The sequence below is a fragment of the Ciconia boyciana genome, chromosome 8 (genome assembly GCF_034638445.1).
Source record: "Ciconia boyciana chromosome 8, ASM3463844v1, whole genome shotgun sequence".
In the NCBI taxonomy this organism is placed as follows: Eukaryota; Metazoa; Chordata; class Aves; order Ciconiiformes; family Ciconiidae; genus Ciconia; species Ciconia boyciana.
Window position 1 is genome coordinate 32,087,919 of NC_132941.1, and position 15,873 is coordinate 32,103,791.

General features: G+C 40.9%; 1 protein-coding gene across 2 annotated transcripts in view; it reads right to left on the reverse strand.

Moving 5' to 3' along the window:
* Positions 1-15,551, reverse strand: part of REEP3 (receptor accessory protein 3) — a 41,208-nt gene extending 25,657 nt beyond the window's left edge. Inside the window, exon 1 of one of the 2 annotated variants that reach the window (XM_072870153.1) lies at positions 15,439-15,551. In XM_072870153.1, coding sequence (XP_072726254.1) covers positions 15,439-15,470 — 32 coding nt within the window. In that variant the 5' untranslated portion in view covers positions 15,471-15,551. Of the gene's footprint in view, positions 1-14,043; positions 14,062-15,438 lie in introns of those variants that run through there. The other variant, XM_072870154.1, reaches the window with a different exon arrangement.
* Positions 15,552-15,873: the final 322 nt, after the last annotated feature.

Genomic DNA, 15,873 nt, shown 5'->3' on the forward strand with positions numbered 1-15,873 from the left:
CCTGTTTGCATCGATACCCCCACAAATATCAAAGTTGTTAGCAATGCCTACTGCTACACATTATAAGCACATCCCTCCTCTGGTATTTCTACAGTAAATATACAACGAACTTCAAGGATGTGCCCAATTATTCCAAGGTTTTTCAAATTTAAAAGCTTAAGAGTTATTTTTAAAAGTGCAGTTTGTATTTCACACTGGACATCAGCACACTGCACTGATGTAGTGGACAAAAACAAAGCCAGTTTCCACAGATGGAAACAGATTTCAGTCGAGTGTGATGTCATTTACTTTATTTTACCAGTAGATATATGGATAATCCTGCTTACCAATGTAATTTTACTGCCAGTTGTATGCCTAGCTATTTCAGTTTTTCAGCTGTACTCAGCAACTAACATAGCACTCCTTTTTTGGTACAGCCACTTCCCCTACAGACACTTTGCTCATTTGAAGACAAATGTTTCTCAAATATACTAGGAGATTAAAGTCAAAGACAAAGAAAAAAAATTATTGAAAAGCCTTGAAATCTGAATAAAACAATGTATTTTTGTATCCATATAGCTGTATTCAAACACAACCTACTGCCTGTATCATCACATAATCTACAGTCTTACAGTTTAAAAAGCTTTGAAGTGCACAACTATTTGAAAAACTCATTTCTGAAGCAAAGCAACTGAGTTTACATTTGACTGATAACTGAAAAAAATCAGTCACTTGTACACACGTTGCTCTGGCACTGAGCATATTTAACCTGGATAGTAAACAACTCTAAAGGTAATGTTTAAAAAAACCCACCAAATGAAAGCCACCAAGTTGCTCAAAAAGACTACTTGCATCCAGACTCCCAGAACACTAAGCCATTAAACCAAGACTGCATTTAAGACTTCAGACTGTTCACATTGCCAAAGAATTGCCTGAAGCAAGGAACAGTGTTTGGCACTTTATTCTTTTGTTCCTCTGAAATGCAGAAAGACAAGGGCCACTAGTGTTCCCTCATAGTAAAAGCCATTCAGGAAACTCAGTATGAGGAAATTCAGTATGAGATACTTTGGAGACAATGCCATTTGCTAAGCTTGCTTTCCTTAAAAAGTTTTGATAACAGAGATGACACAGATTTGTCCACCCACTGACAGATTGACGATCTTGGCACAGACTGATACAGAGCCAGCCATTTGTTAATGTGTGCATCTACAGTGGAAATATGCGCCTACAACCTGAAGGGTCACTTGACAGCATTTGGCAGGTTGGAGAATAAAAGAATTCTCCCCATCTCCACAAAACCTTGGAGGTGAATACAAATACCTGATATACTTCCCTACTTTGCTGACCATGCCCAGTTCCCCTTCCCAATACTAGTCTTTACCTGCAAGTTATGATAGGAGCATCTTCCATTCCTCTTATACACACACAGAAGCTTTTCTAAGAGCTGGTCAGACACCATGGAAATACCAGAAGTAATATAGAGGACCCCCAGCTCTGCGTGTGTCTGAAACCCTTAACTGTACTGCAGCATCTATGCAGAAACTAGGTCTGATGTTGTTAGTATTACTTTGCTTCTATATGAACTAAAATTACTATTCCATGTTACGGTTAGCAAGTTTAGTTTAAGCAAAGATTCTTTCAAAAGGTAAGTTTGCTAATGGAAACTACATAGCAGAATGAAATCTAGTCTGAAGAACAATGCTCAAGTCTTTGGCTGGCTGTTCTTGGCTTTAAAAAGGCAGATACAGACATACTCCTTAATGTGTCCACTGCGGTTTCAATCAGCACACACTGGAAAAGCATAAATATTTTTGCTTAGACTGTATGCTACTCATACACTTGTAAGCTACTCGCATAAAAGATAAGCGGTTGGGATTTTTTTCTCTTTTTTTGGCTATAAAGCTGTAAAGCTAATCACCTATGCATTAAGTTATAACTGCTGTGCATCTCTGTGTGGTACCCTCACGCTCAAAATAAGGCATAAGGAGTATCTATAAGAATCCTATTCAGGAAAAAAAAAGCCTGCAATTAAACTGAAAAAGCAAGACCCTCGGTCATGCCTGCCAACACCCCCTGAGGGTTACAACAGGGCATAAGTTCTAGACTGAGCCAGCTATCTCCTAAGTTTTTACATGTCCAGACAAACAAAAGCTCACTCTAGCATTTTTGTCCTGAATGTTTTTGAAAGGCACCACACTAAACAAAGTCTTTCTCCCCAGCACCTGACAGAATTTAGTTCTATTTTGCTACTGGACAACATTCAGATATACAACACTAACCATAACAATCTACATTTAAAGACTATATATTCAAGTAATTACAAAAAATACACTTGGACCAAAATGCTAGTCTGTTACAGGGACAGGGGAGCACGAGGACAAGCTCCTGAACCTCACACCAAATTGTATCCTACTTTTTCACTCCCCTGCCTTGGGCAAGGAGCAGGGGAAGTCACATAAATCCTATTAAAAGAACATGCCTGCTAACAGTAGCAAACCTTAAACTCAGCAACTCCCTTGGCAGATTACAGTTACCAAAAGGCAGGAATGCTATCAGAAACAGATCTGTTAAAATCTTCACAGCATCCTTATATAGAGAGTACCCCCAAAAGTCAGAAAAAAAAGTCTTAACAGTTAAATAATATACGCAGAAGCACTGACAGATCTGAATAAAGCACATTCTTGAGCAGAGCAAGAAGCCTATTAACCTTCCAGCTTAGGAAGCTGGAATTCTCCAAAGCAACTGCCAGATTCTTCCAAAGCACAACATAACCAGAAGTAATGCAATTACTCAAGCAGTTGAAAATCACCTGAAAGTTTTAAGGGAAAAACTGACCTCCCTACCAATCCCACTAGAAACTGGGACTTTCCTATGTCAGGAACATTTATTTAATAAGTCCTAAGTATAATAATTGCAAGCAGTCCAAAATGAGACAATTAAGCCTTTCTTCCAATGCAGAGCTCCAGGCTCCATTACATGTATCCTATCTACTTGTGTCTATGGAATACTACTTTATTGACTTATCCCAAAATAGGGAACCTGTTGCCAGATACTCTTCAAGTTTTCTCAGCACAGAAAACAGCCCTGCCTGAACCCTGAAAGTAGTCTAAAAAGAGCACAGCAAAAAAATTAGAAAAAATATCTTCTGTAAGGCATGTTCTGTACTGGAATCTGTGCGGAAGTACTGACATACTTACAGGCAAGATACATCAGTAAGATTGATTGCTTATTCGCATAGGTTCACCAGGTTTCTCCCAGAGAAAACAAGATTTAGATGCCAAGAGAACATTCAAACCTTTAACCCATTTTCTCTGCAGAGAAATTTGCATCCAAAAATGAGGATTTTCCTTTCCTGCCATTACCTTAAGCAAAATTCACCTATAAATGTATCCTCTTAAGAATTCCCACTTGTTTTCTCCACATGCTCAAAAAGAGTTGAAAGCACTGGAAACTCTCATAGCATTTTCTAGGCTGCCTGTTACTCATTCTACTTGCTACTACAAAACCCTACATAACACAATAAAGATCAGAGAGTAGTCTTAATTAACAATTAACTTGATACCTGAACACACTTTAGATGTGCTGCTACCTCCTTCAGCAAGAATTAACCTTGAATTTCCAACTCCTAGCCTACATATGGCTTGCAGCCTATTAGGCCAGTTCAGTCAGCCAGCAATATACTCCAAACACAAGTCCCTTGAGTCCCACTCTCCCAACAACAAACCTACTACACATGTATCCTAACAGCCCTCTCTCAGGGGCCTGTGGCAGTCTGGAACAAGGTACTGCTAAGAACAACTGCTGAAGCAAAATCTAGGCTACCTTCTCTAACAAGTCAGCCTGGAGACGGTCTTTCACATGGACAAGCTGCATCAGTGCTCTAACAACACAGCTCTCCCAGTCACTCTCTTCTCAGAGTTGACAGGGCATAACTGGTACACAAACCCTGTGAAACAACTCACCTCTTGTTTACGTCTAGATCACATACAGTGCAGAAGTACTTGGGGAAAAGCTATTGCATATCAATCTCGCTAGAAGAATCTATGCCTATGTCTGGAGATGGTGTCCCAAATTTGTGTCCAGGCCTGACCAATTTTTATTGTGCTGCTGGATAGCCTAGGCATATTTTAACAGAAGGGTATAACGCTGGAGACATCATCACCATGTCATTAAAAAAAAAAAACACCAGCTCTCAAATCCTGTTCAAAACATACAAAGGCCCAGCAAACCCAGTAGTACAGAAAATTCCAAAAAGCTAGTACTGGAAAGCACAATAGAAAACATAGTAGGAATAGAAATTGTTATAAAACTCTTAGTCACTTCTCTGCATGCCTACTTATTCATCACTTTAACATACATGTTTGACCACTGCTGTAATAGCATCCTGACTATCCCTGTACTATTTCCTGTTTACAGACTTACTAAGCTCAACCACATGTGCAGAACAGTCAGCAGGTGAGCTCATAACTTCCAAGCACCCACACTGAGGAACTGCAACAAGATGCATCTGTAACACTTAGACATGATAAAAGAGCAAACACTGAAGGCCTTCAATACAGAGTAACCCCTATTAGAGAACTTAAGTCTTTCACATAGCTCTTACCTCAAGCTCAACAGCAGAATTTCATCCCTGCTAGAGAAGCATTAATTTCCAAAGCTGCTCACACTTACTTCAAATAAGTTATCTTCCTTCAAATCTACCTTAAATAGTCCCTGATTTCACCTGTTGCTGTGACTGTTTACCACTGGAAGCTAAGTATTTGTGGCCTCACAGCAGCGATGTGTGGCATCAGGCAGGAGCACAACTGAACACTGAGAACTAGCCAACAATTAGGAATGACTGCATCTACTTCTCACACAGCTCTTAAGAGAACCTGGCATGACCTTGTTCAAAGAAAAAGATGTGTCCTTGTAATGAACTGTGCTTTTCTTTTAATGATCAGCAAGGACTGACAGCTGGATTAAAGATGTCAGTTAGAAGAGACCAACTGACTAATTTGTTGGTTTTCTTTTTTTAAAAAAAAGGTCAACCCAACTCTAGTTTTCAACAGATATTTTCTATTTTTATTTAGTACATGCATCAATAAGCTTACTCCATGGAGCAGGTGAGCAAGAACACAATTATTTTTTAAATTTAAAGATGAAAGCTGATACCTACATGGATGTTCAAAGAAATTGTCACATAGCATAAACTCTATTTCGGGTGATTACGCTTTAAAAGAGTTTACATAATAAAAGTAATTGACAGAGAAACACATTTATGAGCTTCCCTGTTTTTGAAAAAGTTCTTTACACTTACTACTCTCAGAGGTACTACAACCTACACATACAGTTTTCATGAGCAACGTGATCCTCTCAATTTAGGATACTTCTCATGAGCTCCTAAAAGATATCACTAATTTAATGTAGATGAAGTGCTGAACAAGATTAACATGGACATGGCAAATTCAAGAATGAGGTGTTTAATTTTCTCATGAGGTTTGAAGTTACATACGCATTTGATACTTAGTTTCTTGGCCTTAATAAATTTAAGTTAAAAATTACCATCTCTCTTATTTACCTACTTACTACTCTTAGCTTTGTGTTTAGTGTCTTCAAAATAATTTTGGAAGATCCTACAAATTTTTTAATTAGTTCTTAATTTCTGCATAAGAATATGAAGTCCTTCATATCAAGGATACTCTAGGAGAATCCAGGAGAGACCTTGCAAACACCTTCCATTTTAATCTAAGTGGTACACTGAAAAAATTGTTCATTACAATAACTTCAATTAACTCATGTAAAGTCAGTGGCCACTTCTTTTAAAAGGTTTCTCTGCTCCGTGCCACAGTAAATTTCTCCAGCTCCGGGAGATCTCAAAGATCCCAATCCTGGTGAAATGACCAGGTAAGAATCAGATTTGCATATGAAGATGAGCTTTTATCCAGTACAAACTTGGAGCAGAAGCAACACTAATACAGCAACACTAATTAAGCGACAAACGTTCTGCAGTTGATAGAAACAAACTACAACAAATACTGTAAAAAATACATGAACACCACTTCCCCAGAATAAAACCCAAAAAACTCCAAAGTACATTCTCATTACAGCAACTGTACTTAATGTTTAAAGTAGCCTCACTCATTAAAGTATGTAAGTCCCAAAGCAAGATAAGTCAGTATTTTAAGTGGCAGTAATCTCTTTCAGTGATGGGAAAAAGAAATTTTTGGTTGCCTGAAAGGATCCAAGGCCAGCTTTTTCTTTGTTAGTGCTAACTAGGGCATATTTACCCTAAGTTATATTATCTTCAATCAAGCTATGGAAGTTGTGATGGGAAGCCTGTGCATAATTGCACAATATGGACATCCAAGCCTCAACTGCATGAGATGGGGAGAAATTCTTAGATACTCTTTAATACAAAGTGTTCAAGCATATTTTCTCTATTCTCTCAGCAGCTGCATAAGGAAAAAGTGACCAGACATATCCAACACTCAAATCGTGGAAGTTCATTCATCTAGTACTTCCAATACTATTTTCAATATTAGAGGAAAAACAGTTTATATTCTCTCAAGTTCAGACTATAAAGTCATGCATATTGTCAACCATTTTTTGGAATCTAAAGCTTTCTTCAGGTTTGGAAAGTGGCTTTAAAGCTAGCCACTGCACTAGAGTTTCCCCATCCTGGCCTCAGCCATCACTTACAGTCTAGACTCATTCCCTCTAATACCTCAGGATGCCATATAGTTAACAAAAATGGATTTCCACTTGGATTCTTTGTCAACTTGGCTTTTTCACCTTACATCGGTCTGCTAGACACTTTGGAGAACCTCACAAGTTAAAATCCACAATCATGCCATTGCTTGCTGCTCTAAGAGAATATCTTCTCTCAATATTTTTGGAGCACCATCAACATCAAGGAACTGGCTATAGGAAACTAACATTTAAAATAGGAGTGGTCCCAACTAAGAATTGCTTCTGCTTGTTCCAAGGAAAACCACATTTTATTTTTGAGCCATTTGTAAGTGAAACACAAACGACACTGCATGTAACCATACATTCATCATATGGGTTGCTTTTTTTTTTTAAATGAAAAAAGTGTCCAACACTGTTACAGGCCACACTATATGGAATATTAATCTGGCTGGCTAGCTTTAGAGAGAAAAGTGAAGTTCATAACCCAAAGTCCCAGAAAGCTCCTACTTAATCATTACACATCCTAGAACCTAAGGGTTTTGTTGCAGACCAGCCTCAAGGTCCTGCCTCTCCCAAGAATATGCTACAAAAAGACAAGAATTTGAGCAAAGAAAAAAATGCAACCACACAACACCAACTCTAAGTAAAAATTAGCCTTCTGATCTCTTCCCCACACAACTGGGTTTTTTGCTTTTGATCATCAGAAGTTATTTACACCTCAATTTTTGCCTTAAGGTCCCCGATTTCCAAACAATTCTGTTAATCTTATGACCCAGAAAAGTATTTGTGAAGCCTCTTAGAGCATTCAAAAACCAAACTTCCCCATTGTACACAGGAAAAGATTTCTATGAAATTCGTATTTGGCAGATACTGTTGAGATAACATCTGGACTTGTCGTTCCAAAGCATAGGTGTTTCTTCAACTCTAACTGGTACTTAGAGAACTCTGAATATGCTCTTAAGACACCAAGTCAAGAACTGACAACATGCAGAATCTCTACCAAACTTACTCATGTAGTTGTATTAGTAACCTAACATTAATGTCAAAAATAGCATGCTAAAAGATACCTTCATTTCCTCCTTTCTGAACCCCAATCATTTACTGGTTTTTCTTTAGAGACTCATGCATTAATAAGTAGTTGCAGGGGTAGGTTTTGTTCTTAAAAAAACAGATAATGCACACTGTGCTAGTTAACCAAAGGTTCATTTTTGACAGAATTCTGTTAACACAAATATGCTTGATTGGTAATATATAAACAGGCTAAGAAACCAGAAGATAGAGCAAATTTAAGTGTGCCTTTTCAAAAAGCTCATTTGCCTGATTCACATTATCCTCTTCACACAAATGTAAATTCCATTGTGTCTCAGGCATTCAAGGTTAACTTTTATTCAAGAAAAACTACCACTCAAAGTTCTATATGTAGAATAGTAAAACCAACACTGCTTATATTGCATCTATGGCAAACTAATGACTGCCAAAGCAGTAATTTAAAACATGTATTTTATGTTTCTGTGGATATACTGTCTTCCAAGTAAGCTTTAAGCTGTTCACTGCTGAAAAATATGAATAGGTCAGCTGCTTCTCTGGCTTCTAAAACAGTCTAATAGTAAATACACTTCAACTGAGTAACACTAGACATGCTTTTAGACATAAGGGAAACCATGTGCTCTAGAACAAAGTCCTAGTCTGGGAAAAAAGATTAGCAGACAAAAGTGAATAATAAGAGCACAAAGCCAAACAATTAACTTTTTTTTAACATTACAGTCTAAGGTAATGTTACTATACTATCAAAACTAATCGAGATATCTCTAAGCTAGTGACCATTTTCCTCACTCTCCTTTCCATGGTTTTGATCAATGAGTTACAAAACAGGGTGGGGGGAGGAAATAACAAAACCAGACAGTGATAGGAAGGCACAAGCACAAACTGTTTTCTGATTTTCCCCTTTGAGCACTGCAAGTTCCAACAGCTTTATTAACAGAAGAAAATAAAGCATTATGTCAGACTTCTCACTTCAGGAAAAGTTCTGCTTTGTGAATCCTTGCATTTAAACACTGGGTTAAAGGCTTTTGAAAGAAATTGCAGTTTTCAACATCAAATGCAAGTTCCAACTGTCTTCAGGATATGTGAGCAGTATTTCAAAGATGATAAACACAGGGAAAACATTAATCTAGTTAAAACCACTTCCACATCGATGCTTGCATACTAGCTATAAAACACAACAGAAACAGAAGTAACGCCCTATTATTTTGTCAGTGATAAACTGAACTGGAAAGTAACAGTGATGGCTAACAAAAGGCTCAATCCAGAGTTAGCCACTATGGAGTGTTTTATTTCCCCCTATGTCCAAAAGCATCTCATCAGATTGGTTATTCAGTGCTACTGAGGCCAGTCATGTTTAAAGACAGACTGGTCAGCAAAAAACTTGCAATAAGACTTCCCACCTAGACTCTGTACAGCTCATCTCATTTGTCCAGTAGTAAATTGTTACAATCTAGTTTGGCAAGTCTTTAAAATTTGAAAGATTCACAACAGAGAGGTTGTATTGTTTTCAGCTGTAATATTTTCTTCTCCAAAAACCTAATATTTTTACATAATAGTACAGATTTTGAAATTCCAAAATTTCAAAAGCAGAATAAAAAGGATCAAAAAGCTTACTGAAAGCTTCTTTACACATGAAGCACCAGAACAGGGGGTTTTGCCAGACATGTTTTTACATACATTTTTTAATAATTTCTTATCAAGGATTAAAAGTATTGAGACAAAGCAACTTTTTTTTTTTTAATATCAGAATTTGGCTTTGGATCTTCCTCAGCCTTATGTGAGCATATGAGTTGGCTCTACATACAAAATAACCAGGAAAGACAAACCATTCCATCTAGGCTGCAGAAATTCTCAAGAGCCTAAAATACCCTCTGTCAAAGCAGACATCGGTTTCTGGAACATGCAAGAGTGGAGGTTGTTTGTTTTAATTAGAAAAATCCTTTTGTGCCAGAGTATTTCTTTATGCCTTTGGTATTTCTTTATCTACAATGCATAGGACACAGGTGTGAATTTCAGCACACTTTGTAACAGAGTACATGCCAAGATCGTTAAGCAAGAACATCAGACTCCACAGTATGCCTCTAGTTGTGCTCCATCTGTTTTGAGCAAGCTTTAGTCCACCCGCCTGCCATAGGCTGTGAACACTGACCACAAATGCTCTGCATCTACACAATCCCATAAACACGAGAGAGAAAAGAGCAGCTAGACTGAGTAGCAAACATTGATTTAATGAAAGGTGTGTCAGGCCAGCAGTGGGGACACTTATTTCTAACAAATTGTCAGAGCTAGTCATTTTGCATTGCACTAACTTACAGAATAGGTATTACAAGTCATATTTAGGGAGCACACACTTTTTGCTGGACATATGAGGATTGCCTAACTGAGAAGCTGAACTATTGGAGAGAAGTGCTGTGATTATTTCATTGCTCAATTACATAAATGATTTTAAACTTTCACACATACAAGACAATACACTTAATCTCTAGACTTATATATGCTTACAGATTTCAACCTATAAAGTTTAAGACCCTTTAAAAAAAATTACACCTTGTTTGATTAGAACAGCTGCACTGTTATTACTGGAACTAGTTTCACTACAAGAAAGAATAAGCAGCAATGTGCAAGTGAAGAATGTAGTTTCAGAGTATGCTTTAACCAGTCTGGTAATATGCTGATGCCAAAAACAATGCTGCTATTGTCCTGCAACTTTTCATTCTCAACACGGCACTTACCTAGCAACTACACAACAGCAGCACAAGCTGATGCAGTTCACTGCAACTAACAAAATATTAACCTCTTTCAAGCATGCTAATTTTCATTTGGGTTGACAAAACAACCAGACTTACCCTGTTGCCAGACAACTTTTGAACCCTGTGGAAAGTGGAGAACAAGGAGACGGTGAAGGGCAGGATGGCCCCTCTCAGCAACAGGCAAGTGAAATCTGTTTAAGCACAGAATGAAGCACCAAGGATAACTGATATGTGGTGACTGAATCTTTGCAGGTCTGTGGCGAGACAGACATTTCAACACATCTCTCCATCTCAGTCACTGACGCTATGACAGCAACTCCTTTTTTCCCCCCACAGATGGAGCAGCAATTTATAGGCCTTTAAACTGGAAGGATACTGGAAGGCATTCAGCATCCAACAGCACTCAACATCCTTCATACTTCAGCTGGAACTATCCTGCCAGGAGAAGAGCAGGCTACAAATAGTCAAAGAAACTCTCCCACAAATGGCCCTTCTGACTTGAAGATTAGGCTGTATGTAGTTATTCCTTCCACACTGCATGTAGTGGTATCATTACTTAATTCCGTCTGACAAATTATGGTTGTTTCAAGACATGTTTGACAGCATGTTGATTAGCAAACAAGAGGGTAAATATTTTTGTACTTACTGCTTTTAATTAAAAAATTTGTATTCCAAGATCAAGACATAATCCAGGTTTACAAACAAAGCATACACAGTTACATAAAACATCACCACCACGCTAAGCCAGATATTTCTGACAACAATCCAATCAATACAGAAGCTATGGTTTCAAGCACCCATTCTCAGATATCTAGTAATTCTAGGGGCAGCTGGATGTCTGGAAACATTGAACTAACAACAACCGAAGTATTAGAAGTAGAGTAAGAGAATGCCTTTGAAACTACCATGAAAGAAACAGCTCCAATTTGTGAAGTAGCAAAAGCTGAAAGGGACTAATACTACTACCTACCTTCAGGTCACCTCCTGTGTGCCCCAGTCTTTGTCCAGCTTAATGTAGCTACAGTTATAATCTAATATCAGAACCAAGGAATGCTTGCTGAATCTTTTACTTGTACATCTTTTGCTCCTTGCAAGGCTCTAAAATGGGCATGGGGAAAGGAGGCATTATAAGTACAAGCAGATGGAAAAGTCAGAAGCACCCAAGACAAATACATCCTCCTGGTGGGCCACTACAACTCTCCCTTCTAACAGTCATGACTGCTGACCAACTTTACTGAAAGCAAAACATGTATTTAAACATGAGGGTAGAGAGTGTTGCAAAGCAACACAGATGGGGGAACTTTCATTTTTAAGTGAGGAGGGGGAAAAAAGTTAACAGGCTACAGCAGACAGTCTGCTTTAACAGATTGCAAGAACAAAATGGCCATCTACTTTGTATTTAGGATGCTTCACATCTTTGCTTGGCACAAGAGGATAGTCTGATCTCATCCATACCAGGCTGTGACTGACAAGTACTCAGCATGTTTACTATTAAATACTGTCTCAGCAACTGATGTGTACACAATTGCTCAGACCTTACAAATGAGAAGAATGAGCAATCAAAGCAGACAAAGTCGGGCACAGGCTCTATTAGAAGTTAACAAGATGGGCAGCCACAAATTTAAAAAGCTATTCCCACCATTAAAGGCTAAGAACTTGACACGGTGTACCACTTTGAGAAGTTTTCTGAAACTCTGAAAGATACTACTTCTTGTTTGTTTTGGAAGTGAAAAAAGGAAAAACCCTGCAGTGATCATTATGAAACCTGTTGCAATAGCCAGTGTGTTTTGGAGTTAATAACAACCTATACTTACTACAGCAGCATCCTATAGACCCAAAACTTCAAAATGAAAAGATGTTTTAATTATGTGCTTCAAGTCTTCTGCTTCTTGACAGAAAGAAGAAGATGTGCAATTAGTACAAGGCATTTCACATGTTTAGATGCCTAAGTATAATAGCATTTATAGAGCAAAGGGAAAAAATTTCATGAAAACAAAGTTTTGCCAAAGATTATTATGTGGAACAGTGAATTGGAACCGCTCCCTGTTTCCTGTGCATGACGCTTTGAGACAATTCACATGCAATTAAGAATTCTAATTCTCTACTAGCTCCATTCCCTAGTTTCTTAAAGCTTTAACCAAACTATTTTAGTGGAGTTGATTAACTCCAAATTGCAAACGCTCAAACTGAATCAGAAGTCAGTTTGCTTGAGACATGCGTGTCAGAACAAGGCTTCCACGTCAAAAGTCAGCAGAGGGCACTGTGACACACCTACAAATTAATATTTTGCTGCTCTTTTGGCCCTGAAAAATAGGAGGTCAATCAGGAGAGGAGAATTCTGCTGCAGCCAAAATAGCTGCTGCTGCTTCCAATCACCAATCAAGACAACAGGTATTCCTGATGGCTGCCACACACGACAACAGGGCTTCTTGGACTTGCTACGGACAGCATAGGATATCCATAGCTCTCATATACAATAGAAAGTCACCACACCAAAATTGAAACACTACATAAGAACGAACCTCAGGTCTTAGCAGCTACATAGTGGTTAAAAATATTTCCATCTTTCTTACAGCATTTAAGGAAAAGGCAGTATACGCCTTCCGAACTCATGACACACAAGTCAGAGAAACAAAGCCACTGGAACAGGTATGTCTGGAAAGAGACCAGGAAGAAAAACAGATCAAACAGAGGAAGATAGCATAATGGACACTGAGAAAAGAGGACAAGGAAGACAGTCTCAAGACCACTGAAATGAAGACCTCTTATGTCACACGACATATACTTCTGTGCTACTTCCCACCTTCCTTTTCCACATGAATTTTGCTCTATTAAGCAAAGTTAAACAACAGCCTTGAAGCTGTGCAAGTTCTCATGGAACACTTTCCCCTTCCTGGGAAGCTGAACACAGGCGAACTAGTGAAGTCCCACAGCTAGGAAACAAGGACACAAGAAGGTGGAGAGGATTTATAAATAATATTAAGGACTCCCTTTTTAGCAAAAATAATTAGGGCACACAAATGAATGACCAATGGCAACCAGAAAACCAAACTACACAGAACTGCACAATACATTGTCCTTTATTGCTTTTTGCAATAATCTGTGGATAGCAGTAGCTATTCTCTTCATTCCCTGTGCTATTGGTTAGGCCCATAGAGGTCTTAATCCACAAAATGCAAATACAACCCTTAGCAATTCATTTCAGTGAAAAACAAACAACTAACTTCACAAAAATCTGGTCATTAGAAATTGAGGTGCTCAGCATCACTGATATTACCATTACAACCAACGCATTCTAAGCTGTTGTTAAAATAAAAAATTTCTGGTTGGTGCTTTTATGTAACAAAGTAGAAACAGGTTCAGCAGCTACATTTGACGTACAGAAAATAAGTGTATACATCTTGCCTCTAGTGCTGTGTATTGCCCATGGGAAGACCACATTGACAAAGCGCACGAACAGCAATTCTTCCCACAGCCCCTCTCTTCCAAACCAAGGTCATCCTTTGCCAATCCTGGAATGCAATGCTCTACTTCACAAGTTTAAATTATCTGACATGTCTCAGGGAGGGCAGGGAGAGGGAGAAGGACTGCTACTTACCTAGGTGACTAGATTGTGGCAGGAAAATGTACATGGCAGTATGAAAAGGCTTCCTGGCAACAAATAAAGTTTTCAGATTAAATTACACCAGACAGCTTAAGGGGGATGTTCGTCACCAACAAAACAGGGAAATCCTATTACGCCCTGCTTTGGGTCATACACTCCTGCTACATACTTTGCAACAATTCAGATGTTTGTTGTACTGCTTTGTGAGCAGATTCACTTCATTCGCCTGGCAAAAAGTCACACACAGCAAATCTCAGCTCAAGCGACCCAATAAGCACTGGGGCCCCCACAGTCACAGAGCTACTCAGCAAGGAGCACAAGGAAGACTCAGTTGCTCAAATATTACTCAACATTTATTAGGGAATATTATTCAAACGAGCAAAATAACCCATAACCCATCAGTTTCATGAAGGAACAGTGCAATGCCTAAGAAAAAGACCAGAGGTTGCACTGGAGTTTATTATTTCTCAAACAGAACTTGGACAACACTTAAGATGATACTTTTCACCTAAGAAAGTTTGCCCCTTCGGTTGACAAAAACTAAACTTTACAAAGACCAGTACACAATAACACTGCCAGTCTATCTTTTCATCAGCTTATGACCGATACTCACCACAGCCCCCCATTTCATACTCCCAAGCGTTCTCCTAGCCCTTTCAGCTCTGCCACAAGTTGAAATGGGAAACAGTTACCAAACAGATTTTATAGGTTAATTTGGATCAATTTACAAGCAACCCTCACAATTTACAGCGGGAGACGCACGGTGCGACCAGGAGAGACAACGTGTGCTCACCAGGAGCCTGATGCGGGTTTTGCGGGCACTTCTGGGAGCACAACGACCCTCCGAGGCACCAAACAGCTCAACCGCTGCCAGACGAGTGTCACTCTTGGGCAGAACCGTAGGTCCCGCTACCTCACTCGTTTCGGGGGAAGGGGGGGAAACGCTCTGAAGTCAATAAATACCTAAAAGCGCAGTGCTTTGTTTTAACACAGCACTTCTAAGCCGTCAGCTGATGCAGCGCCGTGGCACTTCGGCCCGGACACCCGCTCCCCTCACCGCCCCGGCAGCCCAGCCGGCCCCGCGCGACGCAGCCCCCCCCCGCACCGGAGAAAGCCGCCCCCCGCCCCGCCTGCGCCGGGAGCGGCGAGGCCAGGGCGTGCCGTGCTGGAGCGGCGAGGCCGGCCGCCCCACGGCCCAACGGCAGCTCAACGGCCGCCCAAGGGACGCACGGGGACCCCAGCTGAGGGGGACGGGGGGAAGGAGGAGAGGGGCGCCGCATCCCTCCCAGCCCCGCCAGGGGAAGCCCCAGACCGCCCACGCCACTGGCGAGATGCCGGCCCCAGCCCCCCGAGGGCCGGCGCTGCCCGCTCCCCCGGCCCCACACTCACACGACGACCCGCGAAATCATCCAGGAGACCATCGCAGCGGCCGCGGCGGCAGCGCGTCCCCTCAGCCGGCCGGGCCCGAATGGCTGCGGCCCTGCCCCACCCGCCCCATTGGCTCGGAGGCTGCGCGCATGCGCCCTGGCGGCCACGCGGGCCCGGGCGCGGCGGGAGGTACGGGGGGGGCGCGGGGCGGGTCCCTGCCCGGCGGGGAGCGGGGGGAGGACGGGCGGTTTATTTACCCCGGCGGCACGGCCGGGCTCTCTCAGGGAGGCGGGTGGGCTCCACCGCTGCTCCCTCCGCAGGACGCCCGTGCCGGCAGGGCGCTCCCGGAGACGGTGCGCGCTGCGAGGGGCTGAAGGCAGCGTTGCGGGCAGCGCTCCGCTGTAAGGAGGGGGCTGCGCCTCCTGCCCGCAGCTGCCGGCTCTTGCCCCTGCCTGC